Source organism: Medicago truncatula, chromosome 8 (genome assembly GCF_003473485.1).
Source record: "Medicago truncatula cultivar Jemalong A17 chromosome 8, MtrunA17r5.0-ANR, whole genome shotgun sequence".
In the NCBI taxonomy this organism is placed as follows: Eukaryota; Viridiplantae; Streptophyta; class Magnoliopsida; order Fabales; family Fabaceae; genus Medicago; species Medicago truncatula.
The window spans coordinates 42,196,398-42,217,291 of record NC_053049.1 but is presented as its reverse complement, the minus strand read 5'-3'; the positions used below and the strand labels follow the sequence as shown (position 1 = coordinate 42,217,291).

Here is a 20,894-nt window from a genome sequence, read left to right as displayed (position 1 = left end):
ATTATGGGATAGAGGTTCAACGCGTTTTCTACCTTCTAAGTTTATTTGAAGAGAATGTCCATACATGGTATAATTTAACATAATCCATCAATTTCTTATAATTAAGTTGTATTTTTCTATTAATTGTGATGTTTACATGTATTTAAGCATTCCTAAAATATTATAAACAAATTGACTTGATCGTATATTTAATAAAGTCTTTGAAAAGCTCGAGTCAATGAATCCAATGTGAAAGAATACATGATAGTCATCTTTTTTATAGAACATGATAGTCAGTCATCTTAACAAAAGTTGTTATGGCAACTTGGTTAGCATTTGGAATAAGTCATTCTCACACTTTTCCGTTAGTGTGTGTTTGGTTTGGCGGTGGTGAGAATTTATTTTGATAGAATTGAGTTTGAGAGAATTGATTTTGGTTAAAAGTAAGTTGGATGTGAATTGATTATGTTTGGATACACTCGGTTTCAAGTGATTCTTATGAGTTGAGGTTGTTTGAATATTTCGAACAAAAATTGATTTTGAACATTCAATGACCAAATTACCCTTTTAATTGTATTTTCCTAAATTTCCATTCTCATTTTAGATATTTCTTGCACACTGAATAGAATCATATATTCATTTCTATTATAAATAAATATTTAAATGCATTTTTGTATAAATTTTGAAGAAACTTTTTTTTTTCATAAAAAAATTACTCATTAATTTTAAAAAAATAAATAAATACAGATATTAGAAGCAACAAATTCATTGAGGTAGAAGTTTATCCAGTTAATTCATTGCAGCTAGTACAGAAAGTAGTAAATAAGCAATAAGAATACAAAGGATAATTTTGGAATAAAGAAAATATAGATGTCCCACGGATCAGTAAATTTTCAGAATTAATTCAAACTGCCGCAGAAGCTTTAATTTTGAGCTTCACCTAGAATCAAGTTTGAGTTGTAGAATTGCTTCACTGTTTTCAATCCAAACAACTTCATAATAAAATAAAATCATGTTAAACTCTCCAAACGTACGTTGAAAGCCTTCCAACGCTTATCCAAACGAGCACTTAAAACCAATAGCAAGTACAGGATTTGTTCCATGTTTGTTATATGAGTTTGATTTTACTGTGTTTATTCCACGTGTTTGTTATACGAGTTTGATTTTTTTAGTGAAAAACTTGGTCGTTTTAAACTGTAATTTTTATGAGTGAGTGAAAATAAAGGGATAAAAATGTAATTAAGCCATTTTTGTCTTTTAAGAATATTTATTGTAAAGCAAAAAAAAATAAAAATAATTAAAAAGTAATGATAGGTGAACGCCGAAATTTTTTGTTTTGTTTTGATAATTACCGCTCCCCGTATGGAGACATGCATACTTCAATATTTTACGAAAAATATTTTGTGTATACAGTATACCCCATACGAAGATCTACCCCCTTGAAACAAGGATAATTATAAGTAGACACCTTATTCATATACCACCTTTGTACCACCTTATTCCTAGCCTTTAGATTAATCTCTAGAAAAAAGGTAAAATATATATATATATATATATATATATATATATATATATATATAAAAAGAGAAAAAACAGCTTGCAAGTCTTCACCAATTCCCCACCGCACAATCACCACCACTTTTCCATCAAAGCTTTTCTAATCCTACCCAATTACAACAGAATTCAACTGGGTTAAAGGGAAAATCAATTTTGTAATTTAATTCAACATGGTTAAATTTTATGTTTGTAATTTATGTCAAGTTAGTTTTCTCTTCTCTGCCATTGATAAAGAATAAAGATGGACAAGATGAAATCATGTATATTTTTTATTGCCCCTTTCCATCAAAACTTTTCTTAAACTGAAATTAAATCATTCAATGCTTTGTTTTGGTGTGGAGGAAATAAATTTGAATTAGGTTAGGGAGATTGTTCAACCAAGAGAGATGTTAGAGAAAGTATCTGGAAATTGCTCGCTTGCAATTTGCACATGTATTGAAAATAAACAGCCAACATTTCTCTGAATCCGGTGACGCCATGGCCGGATTTGAACCACCACCACCTCCATTCTTCATTTCCTCAACATGTCAAGGTCTTCAACACACATCCCATTCCGTATCGTTCATCTTAAACCGCCTCCTCTCCTCTGGCATGCCGGATCTGAACCACCAACACGCTGGATCTCAGTTGAAACAAGGAGAGATATGTAGACGTGAGAGGAGTTTGACGACGAAGAGAAGACAGAATCACGCCGGCGAGGGTGATGCCAGTGACAGAGAGGGCGGTGGCTGATCGGAGAAAAAGGGAGTGGTGAGGTTGGATTAAGAGAGAAAGAGCGGAGGAGAGTTCAGAGAGAGAGAGGGGGGTGAAGAAAGTCGCGTGAGGTTAAAGATAGGTGAAGGAAGAGAGATTGAATGGACAAAATTACCCTTAATGTAATTAATTAAAAATGCCACATGAGAGTGTGTAGAATGGTGTGTGCCAACTATGGAGGTTTGTGTATCATCACTCTGAAACAAAGAGTAAAAGATGTTAGGAAACTAAGCAAAAGTTTTCCATGGTCAGATTTATGGAAGACCAGCAAATAATGCAGAAGCACACATAAATTTAATAAAAAGTGAAATATATAAAGTACGTACGAAAACTCTCTCTCACAAGAAACCGCAACCTTGTTACACCCAAAAACCAGGGTCGTCCCTCACAATTTAGAGGCCCTGTTTTAATTTTGACAATTTTTATTTATCAAATATTGTAAAAAAAAATCCAACATCATTTATAGTGAAAAATAATTAAGTTGGAGTTAAATATTTGAGTAATGGTTTAATTTTTTTTTTTAAAGGAAGTAATGGTTTAAACATAACTTTTACTTACAAATAAATAGACATTTATCTATAAGCAATGTATAATTAACACCAAAATTATTGTATTCCAAACTTTTACCGACGCAAAAATGATATTAAGAGACGGATTTTGTCTGTAGTATAGAATTTTTCCTTATTTTTCAAATTTTGAGGTCCCTCTAAGTTTGAGGCTGTGTCAAGGGCCTTGTTGCTCTCACATAAAGCATAAAGCCGACAATGTCATGAACATATTTCTCACAAAATCCCTTTGCTGGAACTTCTCTTCCTTTATTTGATAGAACTCGCTACTTGTTGGAATTTTTGCTCTAATTATTAAAAAAAAGCTTTTATAGTCAACTAGATTTTTGACCTGTGCTCTGTTCGAGTTTATTGTAAAGGGATTGACATACGAATAATAAAATGCAATATATAATTGGTAACGATGAAAAAAATAAGTTGTAAGGTCACATCTTTCCATTTGCAAAGCTCTAAATATCAAAATATATGATTTTTGTGTTGTGTGTGAAATTTTTACACAGTGTAGGTTTTATTTTTATTTTTAAAGAAACACGTTTAGGGCTTGGTATATATAACCAAGTTTACATGAAAATTAGGGTAGCCGAATTTGTAAACGTATTAAATAAATGTAGAAAATATTGTAAAAAAAAAAGGCAAGAGGATAGGAATGAAATTGGTGCGATGCATTTTTTCAGATGGAATTTGTTGGGTTAAATAATTGCAAACCTAATAAAGCAAATGAGCGGGAAAAAATTAGGTTAAATTGTTGCTTGTTACAGACCTAACAAATTAAAAAATAAGGATATGTTCATAGTTTCTAGAACAAACGTCCATCATCAAATAAGTGTAGAAATTATTTCCTTCAAAAAATAAAAAGCAAGAGGATAAGAATGAAATTGGCGCGATACATTTTTTTAGATGGATTTTGTTAGGTTAAACAATTGCAAAGCACACCTAACATTCCTTAATTCTTCCATAAAAAAAAAAACATTCCTTAATTCTATTTACGAGTTGTTTTTTCTTTTGTTTATATATCTGGGCGCTTCTATGGTGCAGTGAGTAAACTGACATTTTTGGAAAAGTTATTTTTTTTAAGGAATTTTATTTAATTGAAAAAATTATTTTGTTTAGTCAATAGTATAACCGATGATTCCATATCAACTAACTTGTGTCATGCTCGTGAACCATTTTAAGATTAAACTTTACCTTACTACAAATTAATATGTTTTATCAATATATAGCTAGGTAAATGACTTGCAGGGATTATGCAAGAATTTTGACCGAACCATCAATTAAACAATTTCTGTTTCTATGTGATAGATTAGGATTCACTCCCTTCCATATATTTCCTTTTTTCACCCATTAAACACTTTCTATTTTCTACTTGTATATCTTTTTCATTACTTACTTTTTGTTTCTGACTTTTGGGTTCACTTGTAAGACATCCATATGTTAAAATAATTTGTAACCTATTAGTTTATGATTAGAAGACATCGTCGGTTTTGATTGATTGGCTATATTTATGTTGAACTTGGATAGGTGGCTTTAACCTCTTGAACTCTGTCTTGTTTCATCTGAATCAATTTGTGGTTGCACCTTTCAACACATATTGATTATTGCATATGTTTTCATGAGACATTATTGAAAGAATTTGGAATCTCAGATAAGGAATACATACATTTTTGGATTTGTTTTTAATTATCAAAGCTAAGAAGAGAAATAGATTAGTCATAAGATTAACTTCATCAGAAAAATCATTTTCATGACTTCACCATAAAATTTTCCTATCTTTCTCTTCATTCTCTCTTCTTCGTTTACCAACAATCTTCCACTCGAAGACTGATTTCGATCGGTCTTGACACCTTTATCATACAACAGACTTTCTTAGTTTGTTATTCTAGCAGGCCAGTTGAAGTTGAGCACATCTTCAATTTGTTAATTGAAACCACCTTTATTAACATGTTTGCTAGGTTCTCGCTTTATTAAATCTCGCTCAATGTTAACACCTCATCTTCAAATGAAATGATAATGAAGACCAATGTGATTTGTTCTCAAATGAAATTTTAAATTCATTACCAAATGTATCACACTCTGACTACCATTCTGCTCACCAAGTTTCTGAATTTGTCCATGTATGAACTTCTACCAACATACCACTTCTTGAAACCTTCCTTATGCATAAAGCTTTCAAACTTCATATACCACCGTCATACAAACTCTAATTTAGTTTGCACACCATATTTTATTTCCCTTATTTTGGCAATCCTTCAGGTTGGTATATGTATATCTCCTCAACTAAGTCTTCGTGAGAAATGCAGTCTTCACATCCAATTGTTCAATATAGCATTATTCACGGCAACATACTTGATAGTATTGAGATTTACATTATCTGAAACTAAAAATTTAGTATTGTCAACTCATTCCTTTTCCTGGAATACTTTTACCAATAGTTGACATTTGTAACGCTTAAAGCGATCATGGTTCTCCTTCACTTGATACACTGTAAAATGCCTTATTTCTCATAGGCATAACTTAGTTGGTTTTATGTTTAATTGGAAATTAAAGGCATCATCTCGTCTTTCATGGCAAGCTCCCACTTACTAACATGTGTGGTTTGACAAGATTTTGCATAATCTTCAGGCTCCCCTCGCATGTGCAACAGTTGGAAAGCGAGGTTCAGAAGGCCTTCTCATTACAAGAGTCGGATGCTCTGGTGGGTCATAGTCATACGCTACTTGATTTAGTTGTTTCCTCCAACTGGGAACTTTTAAGTTTCAACAGTGGGACTTTCAGAGATATATATTGCCTTTCTTTCTACATCACTCTTTATTTCTACCTTGGTCACTCTAAATGTGAGAATTTCAACTCATTCCGCTCCATACCTCTTATTGTATTTTGTGTACCTCTATTGATTAAATAATGTGTTGACTACTTCAACCCAAAACTGTTTTGGTTAGCCTAACTAACTACACACATGAGCTTTTAGCTCTCTCGATTAATGTTCTGTGTAACATGATTCATTAATAAAAATCACTTTAAAATGAATTAGGTAAAAAAAATAAAAATTAGTTAATTCAAAACGGTGTAAGTAGAAAGAAAAAAAAACAAAGGATTAAATGTGTATACACCAAACAAAAATAGTCATTTTGTTGTTTTTGGAAACAAAGAGGGCGTAAGCCTAATTTTTGCTCTGAATGTTTTTTTGAATTAGATATGGGATTAACTATTGTTTGTGACTCATGTGATAGAGTTGAAGTTGATGCGACGTCGTCAAGCAAAACGAACTCCGGCTACACGCTTTTCCTTCATTTGGAGTTTCTTTCTACGATGAGCTTAAGTTGCTTTTGAGCTTCAGTTGCTTCTCTTCTTCTTTAAAAAGGTGGAGTTCTTTGGATCCCTTTTATTTATTTTTTTTATCTTTTATTAGATCATAGATAGATTACATCAGAATGTTTCAACAATAATGGATTTAATTTTAAGAGGGTTCCAACCTTTATGTAGTCTAATATAATGTCAATCAATACAATCTCAACACCCACATGCTGCTTTCGTTTTTGTTTATATATTATTCAGATTTTTTTTTGCAGGGTATACATTCTATTTTCAGCAATGTGATGATTGTTGTTTTGATCTAAGGTAAGATGAGTCCTCTGTTTTACCATAAGATAATTTCTACATTTATTTGAAATTTTCTTTTTCGTATTTATAAAGTGTTGTGGATCAAGTTTTCAATTGTTATATTATGGTAGGAGCTGATCGGTATTATTTTTTTCTTTTTTGATAAGCTGCAATTGTGTAATTTCAACTCCTTAATTTAATTAGTTTAATATCCTGTGAAATTTAAATTTTAGGTGCCACAGCTGAGAAGAGTAATCCTTTGTCTCTGTTCATTTTGATTGGATTCATGAAAGAAAAAAAAAAAGGAAAGAAGTTGAAATATATGGAGCATTGAGAGAAGAAACCATAAACCAAGACTATTCAAAATTATTATAATTTGGCTGCCAGACGGTTGCTTCGTTGCGTAGGTTTCCATTTCTAATCAAACAAATGATACCTTCGTTCATTGGCAAATACTACACACCATGTTCATAAAGGTTACCTTTTCCCACAACAAAATCACAATTCATTTCATCTATAGAAAATACATTAAAGATCCGCACTCTTCCAAACCGATTTCTCTCAACAGAAAAATATAACGTTAATTTCCTAGAAAAATATAAACTTAAATGATGACTTATTAAAAATCGTGGTCCTAATTGATAATGTTTAGAATTGAAAAAAATTGTATCATCATGAGGTACATATATTTTCCGTGCGATTTTATTTACCAGTTCCAACTAGCTACTACAAAATGTCATAAATGAATTACATAGAAATTATATAAAAAAAAAAAAACCAATATTACAGAGGCGTAAAGCACCATTAACCCAAACTTTAATTGACATATGTTGATTTATAAATAATAATTTATTGGAATAGTAAATAATACATCATACTTGTACATTACACGGGTAAAAGATCACTTATTGCTTTCTATTACTGTCGATAAGACACGTGCGATAATACAGGTCAAAAGTCTAGTGTATTTAATATGACTTAATTATCTCCGTGAACTTAGCTCAGTTGGTATGGATATGCAGGGGCCGGGGTTCGAACCCCAGACACCCCACTTCTCCACAATTAAATTGTGCGAGGCTCTAGCCACTAGGCTACTTTGACAAAAAATATATAAATAAATGTAAGTGAATAATATTTTTTTTTGTTGAGAGAAATAATTTTATTTGACAAACCAAAATAAAATATAGGTCAAATGCATCTAAATGTCCTTTAAGTTTTTCATTTTTCCCGAAGTCGTCCTTTAAGTTTCAAAAGTCCCAAAAAAGTCCTTTTAGTTTTTGAATCGTTTCAAACAAGTCTTATTGTAGATAGCATAGTTGGTAATTGCTTCCTTGAACTCATCTTTGGTACCAAATCTGGCTCCTAACACCCACTTAAAATTAATCATCTTTTTAGGCATGATAAATGGTGGATAATGTTCTTTGTTGCTATCATTTAAATTATCACCATCATCATCTAAAAGTACTTGTTTGAAACGATTCAAAAACTAAAAGACTTGTTTGGGACTTTTGAAACTTAAAAGACTTGTTTGAAACTTTTAAAACTTAAAAGACGACTATGGAAAAAACGAAAAACTTAAAAAGGACGTTTAGATACATTTGACGTGAAATATATAAACAATAATAAACATTCTTCCTAGCATATCAAAAAAATAAAATAAACGGAGTTGGAATTGATTTTCTCATTCGGTAGCAGCCACAGTTTCACCAACTTTTCCACCAAACCCCTCCCTCTTTTGTTCTTCTCACACACAACTTACCAATAATCCATTCTGCTGCGTTTTGTTTCTTTCTTCTTCGTAATCCTCATTCACATTCAGTTACATACTTTCCAAATTTATCCGATATGGCCAACACATTCTTACACAACAACACCACGTGTACAATCTCTTTCCCTGATAAATCTCTCCCCGCTATTTCCGTTTCTCGCCACAGATCTCTCTCTTTCTCCTCAAACCTTTCCACTTTTCCCAAAATGAGCACTGCGGTAGAGCAGAACAGAAGAGAAACAATAATTGTCAAGTCAAAATCCGATTCTGAATTGGAAGTTGATATTTCATTGAGTCCACGTGTCAATGCTGTTAAGCCTTCAAGAACTGTCGCTATTACTGATCAAGCCACCGCTCTCGTTCAAGCTGGCGTTCCTGTTATTCGCTTGGCTGCCGGTGAACCTGATTTTGATACACCCGCGGTTATAGCCGAGGTAATTTCCATTGGAATTGTTTTTATTCGAACATGGCCTTAGTTTTATGACTTTTATGTATGGTAATGTAGGCTGGGGTTAATGCAATTTGTGAAGGACACACAAGGTATACCCCTAATGCTGGAACGCTAGAAATACGGCAAGCAATTTGTCATAAGCTTAAAGGTTAGTTTTATTGTTTTGCATTATATTATTTTATTTGGATTGATTATATGAGATGTGGATTTTGACAATGTGTCGTAATTGGTTGATTTTGCAGAGGAGAATGGACTTGATTATACTCCTGATCAGATTGTTGTTACTAATGGAGCTAAGCAGAGTATTACTCAGGCAGTGATTGCAGTTTGCTCACCAGGTGATGAGGTGAGAGTAATGTAGTTTAGTTCATTATACTATTTTTAGGATAAACATCAGAATAACTACTTAGCGCTTGTTTGGAAGACATAGCAAACCATGACATCACTGCATGTTGAAGCAACCCTACAATTTGTTGATTCGGTATTTACGCGTTGAATTGGCATTGGGACGTGAGAAATATTTCACCAACGCCCATCCAAACATGCTATTAATACTTCTGATGAAAAGTCTGAAATATTCAAATTCTTGTCATCTTCTGTCATAATGAAAACCTAGGAAAATGATCGGCAACGGGTTGAAAAATGGGAACCGCGGACTAACCGTGGGTGAGAAAACCTCATCCATCTCTGTCTGTCAATGTTGTCGGTTAGATAGGATTTCGGTTTCGTCGGATCATCGGTTGTGCGGGTGGGTAGCAACGGTTTGGACGTGGGGTATTTGACGCGAAAGATAGCAAAATCTTACTAAGAATCAACTTTTTTTTCATTACTATTCACATATAAGAACAACATCCTAAAAATTAATATTTCCGTATCTTCATAGTTACATCTTTCAAGGAAGAAAAGAAACCAACACAAATATTTGATTAAAAAACACAATTAAAGATATAGATCTTGAACAGTAGATTAGAGATACTATTGCATTCATTACATGTAATATAGCCGCCCACAAATGATATGGTACTGTTATTGGAAGTTTAAGAGTTGTGAGAACCTTCTAGATGTCAATGACAAAAAAGAAGTTAGAGAGATGATGAAATGTGATCCAAGTATGAGAGAAGAAAGGAGAAGAGATTGAGTAACATATCATATTTCAGAGATCAGTCCAGATTATTGGTGTTTCAGGATGGGTCACGGTTTGGATGATTTGGGTTTAGAAACATGAGAGCGGCTGATAATTCTAGAGAGAAAGGTGATTGAGAAATGAGAAAAATTTGTTTTTATATCAATCCTAGTCTGCCAAACACTGGAAAAAATAATAATAAATCTACATATCGGTCGGATATGGGTTTCGATGGTTTGATTTCAACCATCCGATTGACTCACTTATACCCATTTTCAACAACCCGTGTAACCCGAACAGACGCACTCGCATGCATACAGGCCTTTTGGGGTGGATAGGGCCGGTTATAGAAATCTTGTCCACCCCTACTCTGGATGCCATAGATGTTTAGGCTATTAGCATACAATCTATCTAACTTATTGTGTTGCGTCTTTATCTGTTCAAAAGTTACTGCAACTGACCTTTCATGTTTGTAAAATCCTTATATCTCTGTTAATCTTTTTTACTCACTCTATCATCAATTTATTATTTATCATAAATTGTGCATTCTGTAAGCCTTTTGCTCAGTAATTTCAAACAAATAAAAAAGCAACTGCACTGCACTGTTATGATGTCATTTGGTTTGGTTTTGGACTAATTATTAGTTATTACAATTTTTTTTAGAGGTACTTATTACATATATATCTTCATTTACATAATTATGTCTGATTTGGCTTTGGACAGCTATTATGAATTTTTTTTAGTTATGATGGATTTGAATTTTTCATACGAATTTTTCAGGTCATAATTCCAGCTCCATTTTGGGTTAGTTACCCAGAAATGGCAAGGTTGGCCGATGCAACACCTGTGATTCTTCCAACGTCAATATCCAATAATTTCCTTTTAGATCCCAAACTCCTCGAGTCCAAAATTACTGAAAAGTCAAGACTACTTATTCTTTGTTCACCATCTAACCCGACAGGATCTGTCTATCCTAAGTATTTACTTGAAGAGATAGCCAAGATTGTAGCAAAGCACCCGAGGCTTCTGGTAAAGTTATACATCTCTGATGAGATCACAAGTGCTTTAATGTATTCAACTTGGATCGTAGTTCCTCTTAAGATCTTAATAGTTGTTTTGTGCAGGTTATCTCTGATGAAATTTATGAACACATAATTTATGCCCCAGCAACACATACAAGCTTTGCATCTTTACCTAGAATGTGGAATAGAACTCTAACCGTGAACGGATTTTCTAAGGTTAGTTTGTATGTCATGTTCTCTTTCTATCATAATGGTATCGAGGGATTCTCAAAAAAGAATATTTGTTACTACTTTTTCCTTTCTCTTTCTTCAAAGCTATGCTGCATTTCACAATATGGTTGTAGATTATGAAATAAGCATGGATGGCCTCCAGATTTGATCCTGATGATTTTAAACTGTTTTACCGCAGGCCTTTGCAATGACGGGTTGGCGGCTTGGATATATTGCTGGCCCGAAGCATTTTATTGCAGCAGTCGGAAAGATCCAAAGTCAGGTATGTTGACTCGCCACATTTGTCAGCCTTATTCTATGCATCATCTTGACTTGATTTCTGTTTGAGTTGGGATACTGTGGTTACTCGATATTATATGCAGTTTTTAGTAGCTGACACGTTTTATTGAATTTAGTTCACTTCAGGGCCTAGTAGTATATCCCAGAAAGCCGGAGTTGCCGCATTAGGACTAGGCTATGCTGGTGGGGAGGCTGTTTCTACCATGGTGAAAGCATTTAGAGAACGAAGGGATTACTTGGTTAAAAGTTTTAGCGAAATTGATGGTGTTAAAATATCTGAACCACAGGTGCAAATTCATCCAGTTTATCTGCCTATCCCTTTGATAGTTATTCTCCATGTTGTCTCTTTTTTGTCTGCTTTTTTACTCAAATATGTACTTTCTTTTCTTTTGCAGGGCGCATTTTATTTATTCATTGATTTCAGCTCCTATTATGGAAAAGAAGCTGAGGGATTTGGTAAAATTGAGAATTCCGAGTCTCTCTGTCGATATCTGTTGGATAAAGGCCAGGTATACTAGCAGTATTTTAAAAGCAGAATGACCTTCAATATGAAGTGTTGGTGCTACATAGCTCATAACATTGTGTTTTGTCTACAGGTAGCACTTGTTCCAGGGAGTGCATTTGGTGACGATACTTGCATCCGTATCTCTTATGCGGCATCCCTTCCCACCCTACAAGCAGCTGTAGAGAATATTAAGAAAGCACTCATCCCTCTTACCTCTGCTGCACTTGTTTAATATGTTGTTGAGTTTGTTTGCTGTCATGTGTGTATTTTATTTTTGGGTTTGTTATGTGTAATATGTTTACGTTTATGGTGAAAATAATAGGTTGTGTCTATTTTCACAAATAAAGCAATGCAACTGTCATTAATAACTTAAGATCACAAAGTTAGCCATTTTTCCCCCTCCTTTTTTTGTTTGTTACAAATTACAATGGAGGACCAAAGAAAAGGTGATACCAACATCAAGTGTAAATTCAATAAATAATAGAAGGAATGGAAATGAAAAATACATTCATACAAGATTGAAATAAAAGTAGAACCCAGTGAAACACAATTTTGTTAAGTAGCATCTTTATTATAACTAAATGATACTAATACTACACACACGCTTAGTTATCTGACAAAAAAAAAAATACCTATATTTTTTATTTTAAATATGATTATACTTCACTATCTAAACAAAATAAATTATTTAAATTCAGTCTTTAATTATCCTAAAATGTATATAATTTTTTTTTGTTTATTTCTAAATCTTTTTTTTTTTTTTTGACATTCTAATCCAATTATTTATATATTTACTTTTTAAAATAACTATACTCAAGAATGGTAGAGGGGAATATGAGTCCACTTTGTATTTGGTGGAGCCCATAAGGCATGAAAGAGATTAGATGATAAATGCTGTTCACACATGGTGTTTGGCTGAAAAACACCAGTAATTTACCAATATAACTCCATCGACAGTTATTTTTGTCTTTTACTTGTGTTTTTCAGTCAAACCTAAAGTGTCAATAGCAATCTTCAGGTTAGATAGGCTTGAAAGCATAAGCCCAAATTACAACGCATATAGAAAACCATCCGTTGGGGACATAAATACATGGATTAATTAAATAACATAATATGTGGCAGCATAGTGTATGCTTATTTTGGCATAGAATCAATCAAATTCCCACATAGGAGGAGCTGCTTGACATGTTGTCTAAGTCCAACAAACACGCAAGTTTTCCAATGGGTAAGGTTAAGGTTTTCATTGCAAGTTTCCTATGCAAGAGGCAATAATATGAAAGAAGCAAAGAGAATCTTAATTCTCCATGTTACAGATTCCCCCCAGCTATCTAGCTGGAAGCTAAGAAGCCCCCTCCCCTTCATGCATAGTGACTTCAACTTGGAGACAACAACCTTAACAAACAAGAATTTCATTGGTTTCTTCTAACATGTGTTTTTCTGTTCCAAAGGATTACGTACCTACCAGCTAAACCTCATCTATAAATACTTAATACATGAAACCAAATTGAAGGGAATTAAGAAAGAACAATTATATAGAAAATTAAGCTTACAATCATTTATAATGGAGGAGGTCTCTAATTCATGCAATAATGAGCTACATGCACCTGAAATTGTGTTCTTTGATTTGGAAACTAACGTGCCAAAGAAAATTGGACAAAGATTCTGGGTCCTAGAATTCGGTGCAATTGTAGTTAGTGCACACAAACTCAGCGAAATCGAGAGTTATACAACATTGATAAGACCAGAAGATTTATCTGTTGCACCAATGAAATCTAGCAGAAGCGATGGAATAACACGTGAAGCTGTAAAAAATGCACCATGTTTTGAAGATGTTGCAGAGAAGATATTCAGTATCTTGAATGGAAGGGTGTGGGCTGGTCATAACATTCAAAGATTTGATTGTGTTCGTATCAAAGAGGCTTTTGATGGTATCAATAGGCCAGCACCTGTACCAGTTGGAATCATCGATTCTTTAGGGGTCCTAACTGAGAAATTTGGAAGAAGAGCTGGTAATATGAAGGTATGTCAAGTATCAAGAATATATAGAAGCAAGTGATTCATAATTCCTCACAATTTCAAGTTCTTAACACTATTATATTTATGGGCAGATGGCAACATTGGCTTCTTATTTTGGCTTGGGGCAACAAAAACACAGGTATCGTTGCGTTTCGATAAACAATTTAATTAAGAATCTAATAAATAATTAAGTTCTTATCGTATAACAACGCTATGAATGAACTTTTTAAACAAGTACTTATAAAAATAAATCGAGGAAGGAGAAAATTATTACAAAAAAAAATAAAAAAATCATGCTTATAGCCAATTTTACAACCAAATTGAAGGGGATTTGAACTCTATCCCTTAAAATTACATTATCAAAATCTTACTACTGAGTTGACATCTAATGGTTAAACAAGTACTTATGTCATAAGCTAAGTTCAAATAAGTTGTATTAAGGTCTTTAAAATGAACTTAATTTTTGTGCTTATGATTATTTATGACTAATTTGAAGCAGGAGCCTAGATGATGTTCGGATGAATTTGGAGGTCGTTAAGCACTGTGCAACAGTGTTGTTTCTGGTGAGTTATAAATTAATCTCCATAAATATTCAATTCTGCTAATTACTAATCACCTTTGAAAACAAATGAATGATTCTCAATATTTGTTATGGTTTATTTGGTAATGTTAGGAATCTACACTACCAAACACATTGCATATTGATAAAAGCAAGTGGTATGGCTCTTCAAGCATTATGACAAGAAGCAGAACAAATGGGAAATCACCATGCAGAGAAGAGACAAGTAGAAAATCCCCCCCTGCTTCATCTTCATATCAAAGGACGGTTCCTTATGCCAGGGGTAGTTTGGGAAAGGTATTTATACATTGGCATAATATTTAGTTTTTCATTCGAGTTTTGTTAATTAGGTGCTAATTATGATTATGAAACTTAGGTGGCCGAAAGAATGAAGGGATTGTTGTGTAAAGCGCAAGGACAACCACCATTACAACAATTATTAAAGCATTCTCATTCATTGCTTAGGTGATGCAGAATTACCAATATGGACACGGTTCTCAGAAAATAGCATATTCTATTTCTACCTTTTGAAGATTATCTTAAGAAAGTGACTTTTGCCTCACGTTTTTTTGAGTTGGAAGGTTGACATGAAAGATATGCATGCACAAGATGGTAGCGCCGAAAATTCATTTGTATATTGTATATAGAATTCATTCATTATTCAAGTTGTTCAATGAAGAAAGATAGTAACCAACACAACATTCTTTGTAAATAAAATCAAAATTAATGTGATCAAATTGCTCTTACTGTGAGTTAAAGTTTGAATTTTCCTATCCGTTGAATCGCATATATGTTGTTACAATGAATTAAAGTTTGAATTTTCCTGTCCGTTGAATCACATATATGTTGTTTGAAAAGCATATTCTACTAAAACTATTCTTTCTTAGTTTGACTGATTGACGTAAGTCAAAAATGAAATTTACAAGTGTTTTTATTTTTATTAAAATTTACAAGTGATATTTATAGAAAAATGCTCCGAGCCTAAAATCCTATTGGCTTTGAATGTGATCTACAAAGAATATGCACATTTATTCGGTCAAACAACTTAGAATATTTTTAAATGTAAACGTCATGTTCACACATTTAGGGAATAATTTGACGCAAGCAATAGTTACTGTGCATGAACGATATAATTATTGTGTCGTAAAACAGAAAAATAGTCATAGGAGGGTTTTGTTTGCATGCCAATGGCTTAGAGTTATTAAGTTGTCGAATGAATGACTCCAATTTGATTTTTTCTAAATTACCCTCTCTTGTTTAGAGGGTATTTTATCCTCTTATAATATCAATCAATCAAAATGTAAATATAAATGGACAACATTAAACGTTATAAATGAGTCAATTTTTTCTTAAAAAAAAATCAATTATAATCATAAGATAACTTTTAATACTTTTAATTTTTATTTAATTATAGACATGATTACATTAGAGGTCCTTTATCTTATTTATTTGTAACAATTTGGTCCTTTATCTTTATATTTTTCCGTTTAGGTCTTTTATCTCTTATAAAAGCACATATACATCCTTTTTCTCAATTTTTTTAAAAAAAAAATACATAATTTTATTTTTTAAAATATATTTTTATTAAAAATGAAAAATTAAAAGTTACCTTATGATTAAGATCAGACTGGTGCTAGTTACACCCCAAAAAAAACTAGTTACACCCAAATTTATTTAAAATTTTACAATAATACCAAAATTGTCCTCTTCATGTAAATTTTTAAAAACCCATCTTTTATGATCGTTCTGAACCCTTACCCCCTTTCATCCACAAATCACCATAGATGTGCAACCAATATCTGAATCAACATCTTTGTTATTGATCTGTATTATATTCATAAAGGTTAGTGAATTTCATGAATTTCATTTTCAATGAGTTTCTATTTGTTTATTGTTTATTTTGGTATGAGATATGTTCAATTTAGGTTAGTGTAAATTAAGTTTACTTATGTTCAATTTAGGTTAATGTAAATTTAGTTTACTTATGTCAATGTAAATTAAGTTTACTTATTATGTTCAATCTAGGTTAATGTAAATTTAGTTTACTTTACCTTCAATCTAGGTTAGTGTAAATTCAGTTTACATGTATATAAGAGGTTAGTGTAAACTCAGTTTACTCAATCGAGGTTAATGTAAATTAAGTTTACTTATGTTCAATTTAGGTTAATGTAAATTCAGTTTACTTATGTTCAATTTAGGTTAATGTAAATTTAGTTTACTTATGTCAATGTAAATTAAGTTTATTTATGTTCAATTTAGGTTAATGTAAATTTAGTTTACTTATGTTCAATCTACGTTAATGTAAATTTAGTTTAATCAATCTAGGTTAATGTAAATTAAGTTTACTTATGTTGAGTTAATGTAAATTCAGTTTACTTATTCAATTTAGGTTAATGTAAATTAAGTTTACTTATGTTCAACTTAAGGGTATATTAGTCATTTTGGGGTGTAACTTGTTTTTTTTGGGGTGTGACTAGCACCAGTCTTAAGATTAACTCTCCCTAAAAAAAAAAATTAAGATTAAATCTTTTTATTTTTAGAAAAAATCTACTCATTTATTTGACATTTAATATTACTTATGTATACTACATTTTGATTGGTTTATATCATGAGAGTGAGAGGGTAACGTAGGCCTCACCCTTTCATTTTCATTTTCATTTTCATTCGGCTAACCTTGTCATTAACTCTTCTCATCATTTGAAAACTCTGCTATGAATAGCCAGCCATAGCGATGTGTTCTCCGTCACTTTTGCTGTCACCTTTGCTTGCTGAATGAATACTTGATCTCAATTTCTCTTGACATTCTTCTCTTAAATTTCTTCTTTTCAATTATATTTTCTTTCCATATCTCAACAATTCTCAAAATCGTTCCCATAACTATGAAGATGCTAAGGAGTCCAATGCAACTCCTGCTCTTTCTCACCCGAAGTTCCAACAATTGAGTTTGTTGGGGCTCTTGTAAATTGTATTTTTTAAACCAAATTTTACATTAAACTTATTTTCATTAAAATAAAACCCACACCTAAATTATTTTTCTTCATACTCCATTGATGAATCAACTTATAAAAGAAATTTGATAGGCTTTTATTTTATTCAAATCAAGTTAACTTGTATTATTTCAAACGAATTCATGGCACAATCATATATAGAAGAATGAAAATTATCCGAGGAGCATAAGAGAAAGAAGTTTGTGCCAAAGCAGGAGTACTATCATTAGTTTGTCGCCTAGTGAATACAACCTCTAAGTTGTTGCAATTAGATAAATGACTCTAAGTAGAGTCATCAATAATTTCAGATTAAGTAGATTTTAAATTGTGAACATGATGATCAAGCACTTGTGAAACTATTATCCACTTAGTTAGTACTCAACAACAACAAAAGTTAGGCTTGCATTAAGGTCAGAAATGCACTTTACTAAATAAGATGAGATGAAATCGGGATTTGAAAAGAAATTAATATTACATGCATCAACCTATAATTGCTAGTGTACTCATTACATATTCTACCTAGACTAGAATAGTCAACTTGAATACTAGAGGTTCATCATTCATTGTATTTGTTGGGACCAGACCAGACCATACCAGATCACCATCATTTCCTACTCTCTTTGGATGATTTCATAAGCGGTATGCATTTCTCTTTCACTCCCCCTTTTGCCTCCCTCTTTTCCTCTTTTGTTTCCTTTAACTTCACCTCATCCATCCCTAGCCTGCTTCTCCTGTAAGAAAACAAAAGGTAACATTTAAACAACAAATAAAAGAAATTCTAAAAGTAATGAGAAACGTACCTTTCTTCATTATAGGAATTAGATTTCTTGAGCACAGGTTCAGCTTGAAAAGCAACCCGGTTTGCTTTCATGGATTCCACAATACTCCCACTAAAGTATTCCTTCTCTTCACTCTGCAAATTCCCCATCAACCTTGGATTCTCCGTTACACATATATCTTCATCACCAGAATACACTTTCTCTTCATCAACACTCTCCCTTCTCTTGCTTGTTGTCCCCACATTGCTCAGCCTCCCTTCCTGCTGCTTTGCTTTCATCTCTGCACCTGAACTTCCACACGCTATCAGCTGCAGCAAAACAGAGTAACGACTCGACGTAGTCGATGGTGCCGACGTCGTTGGATAGTTATTATCTTTGACATTGTTGACCCTTCTTTCTTCTCTTTGTTTCAGTTTCTCAGCAAGGGTAGTAGTGGAATTTGTTGTAGAAGGTGGTGGTGGTTGTGGTGGGTTAGTTATAACTATCTCGTCGAGTTCTTCTGTTGAAACACCTCTTGAGCAACGAGAATGAGGTGTTGTTGTTGAACTTGTGTAACTTGTTTTCTCTCCATCTCCTAATAATTCCTCTTCATATTCTTCATATTGATCTTCATTACTCTCTAATTTCTGTTGACAATTTCCACTTAAAGTTGTTACCTTGATCTTTGAATTTCTATAACTTGTGAAATTCTGTTCTGGATGTTGTTGAATTGGTTGTTTATCACTCAAGTTAAGCTGTTGAAATCTTTCTGCAAAGTAAGTATTAGTACATTAATTAATTAATAAATAAATAATAATTAATTTATTATTTTGTAAGGTTCAAGACAAGGTGACTAACCAGAACATCCTTCAACTAGTTCAGATCCTTTGAGTACATACTCTGCTCCTCCTTCTGATGGATGTATTATGTCCTTTAGTGCTAAGTCATGCCACACATATCCACTCTTATAGTTCCTGAAATTAGTAGTTTACATCAACAAACTTTATGTCCCAATTGAACTAGGACCATGAATACATTAAGACTATACAAGTTACGTTTACCTTTTAGTAGACCATGAATATTGAGAAGGCATGCCACTTCCTCTTAGTGCCATCAGCCGATCAAATACATCTTTTACCAAATTCAAATTATAAACAAAAAACGAAGAAAAATCAATTTTACTAATGCATTATGAATATCACAAAACAGCAGCTACATATGAAGAAAAATGTAGTACCTTTTAAACGGAGAGGTTGATTAGGAGAAAGGGTAACTTCCATGAAATGTGGATGCTCCAATAGGCCATTTCTTGAGAGATAGTAAACAACCTGAACTTTTCTAATGGGTTTCACCTTTTGCTTCATCCTACATATTTTAGCACGGTCTGGACTCGTCTCTCTACCACCTCTATGTGAACGAATGTCCATCTTAGCTTGTCTTCAATTCACTCTAACGTAACTTCTTCCCTTTGTTGACTTGAAGAACTAAATATCCACCTTGCCTTAGGGACGGCACTCACTCAAATACCTAACAGGTCCTAGATGAGGGAGAAAAAAAATGTTGCATTGAATTGCATGGAACAATAATGTGCAATTATTTAAATATTATTTTACGTATTCCAATGGATGAGGCATGAGGTGAGACACAGTCTATACTATAGATCATAGACGACCTTAAAAAAAGCGTAAAATCAGGATGTGAATGCAGGGAAAGATTCCTTTAAAAAAAAAGGACCGTTAATTAGAAGAACAAAGAGGGAAGAGTGATGTACGTGAGAGCAAAAGAAAAAACATTGTGTATAGGGAAAAAGGTTTGGAGGGAGGGGATGGTCTCAATCGAAGTCCCATAAATGAATCAAATTTGACTTTACTCTCACTCTGTACCTGATTTGAGCTAACAATGACCATTGCCAGAGATTGCTTAGTACGGAGAGCTTCTATCCTTTTTTTTTTACCTTAGATCGTTGACGCCAAATTCACTTTTACCCATTGATCATGAGTGGACTACATTTTTATCTACCAGTTACTCTCTGTTTGCAGCTGGTTTATATCACTGTCTCCCCCATTCCGTGATCAATTGCTTTTACAAATCCTATAGCAAGAGAAAAAAGCTAAGGATTGGAGGGACCATTGCTCCCGACTAGAGTATACTCTCGTATGGAACTCACTCACGTGTCCACTTAAACCTAGGACATTATTGTCAAACCTATAATAAATAGAGATAATCATTCATCAAGGTTGTTAAACACTTCAAGTTCATTTACATTCAACTCTTTCTCAACTCTCGTTAACTTGGGCGTCGGAGAGTTTCGGGCACAACCATCGAATCTCCAAAGATTGTTACCACCATCATGGTTGTCCCATGCTAGGGTGTTAGACTTCAAAATTTTAGGCTAAAAAAGATCTAAAAAAAAATATAGTAAAATATGTTTGGAGCTTGTGAAAACAAATACTTAAATGTGTAGAAAATGTTATTTTCAATACAAAACTAATCTTTTTTGTTTTCTAAATTAGCGTCATAAAGGAACTAGTTAGCATGATCAATCTATTACATTTTAGTTATACATGTGTCTCTAGCTAGCTTGTTCAAACCATAAGGCGGTGGGAAGTATTGGATTGAGAGGTTAGAGTTTGTCTGAAGCTAGTAAGTGTGGAGATATGCTTTGGCCAACATGTATTAGTAATATGAATAAAGATGGATTCTTGATTGTTTATGAGCTTTGTCTTGCTCAAATTAGATATTT

General features: G+C 32.9%; 3 protein-coding genes across 3 annotated transcripts; 2 read left to right on the top strand and 1 right to left on the bottom strand.

Annotated features, from left to right (window-relative positions):
* The first annotated feature begins 8,124 nt into the window (after positions 1–8,124).
* LOC11440930 (bifunctional aspartate aminotransferase and glutamate/aspartate-prephenate aminotransferase) lies at positions 8,125–12,234 on the top strand. Its single transcript, XM_003630006.4, has 9 exons — positions 8,125–8,654; positions 8,726–8,819; positions 8,914–9,017; positions 10,575–10,823; positions 10,919–11,032; positions 11,226–11,309; positions 11,443–11,613; positions 11,722–11,835; positions 11,923–12,234. The coding sequence occupies exons 1-9, from the start codon at positions 8,298–8,300 to the stop codon at positions 12,061–12,063; spliced, it is 1,428 nt and encodes a 475-aa protein (XP_003630054.2). The 5' UTR covers positions 8,125–8,297; the 3' UTR covers positions 12,064–12,234.
* A 799-nt stretch (positions 12,235–13,033) lies between these two features.
* LOC11428905 (protein NEN4) lies at positions 13,034–15,132 on the top strand. The gene is made up of 5 exons (XM_003630007.4): positions 13,034–13,851; positions 13,940–13,986; positions 14,347–14,410; positions 14,521–14,703; positions 14,783–15,132. Exons 1-5 carry the CDS (start codon positions 13,393–13,395, stop codon positions 14,873–14,875), a joined length of 846 nt encoding a protein of 281 aa, XP_003630055.1. The 5' UTR covers positions 13,034–13,392; the 3' UTR covers positions 14,876–15,132.
* Positions 15,133–17,830: 2,698 nt separating this feature from the next.
* LOC11442347 (protein UPSTREAM OF FLC) lies at positions 17,831–20,009 on the bottom strand. Its single transcript, XM_003630008.4, has 5 exons — positions 19,389–20,009; positions 19,213–19,282; positions 19,010–19,125; positions 18,194–18,920; positions 17,831–18,124 (listed from the first exon to the last, which is right to left on the bottom strand). The coding sequence occupies exons 1-5, from the start codon at positions 19,576–19,578 to the stop codon at positions 17,998–18,000; spliced, it is 1,230 nt and encodes a 409-aa protein (XP_003630056.1). The 5' UTR covers positions 19,579–20,009; the 3' UTR covers positions 17,831–17,997.
* Between the last annotated feature and the right edge of the window lie 885 nt (positions 20,010–20,894).

Excerpts from the sequence above, each read along its gene's own strand:
- LOC11440930 (XM_003630006.4), top strand. The coding sequence starts at position 8,298 with ATGGCCAACACATTCTTACACAACAACACCACGTGTACAATCTCTTTC. Across the intron at positions 9,018-10,574 it reads TTTGCTCACCAGGTGATGAG|GTCATAATTCCAGCTCCATT; the intron begins GTGAGAGTAATG and ends CGAATTTTTCAG. Across the intron at positions 11,836-11,922 it reads ATCTGTTGGATAAAGGCCAG|GTAGCACTTGTTCCAGGGAG; the intron begins GTATACTAGCAG and ends TTTTGTCTACAG.
- LOC11428905 (XM_003630007.4), top strand. The coding sequence starts at position 13,393 with ATGGAGGAGGTCTCTAATTCATGCAATAATGAGCTACATGCACCTGAA. Across the intron at positions 13,987-14,346 it reads TTGGGGCAACAAAAACACAG|GAGCCTAGATGATGTTCGGA; the intron begins GTATCGTTGCGT and ends AATTTGAAGCAG. Across the intron at positions 14,704-14,782 it reads CCAGGGGTAGTTTGGGAAAG|GTGGCCGAAAGAATGAAGGG; the intron begins GTATTTATACAT and ends TATGAAACTTAG.
- LOC11442347 (XM_003630008.4), bottom strand. The coding sequence starts at position 19,578 with ATGGACATTCGTTCACATAGAGGTGGTAGAGAGACGAGTCCAGACCGT. Across the intron at positions 19,283-19,388 it reads TCAACCTCTCCGTTTAAAAG|ATGTATTTGATCGGCTGATG; the intron begins GTACTACATTTT and ends ATTTGGTAAAAG. Across the intron at positions 18,921-19,009 it reads ACTAGTTGAAGGATGTTCTG|AAAGATTTCAACAGCTTAAC; the intron begins GTTAGTCACCTT and ends CTTACTTTGCAG.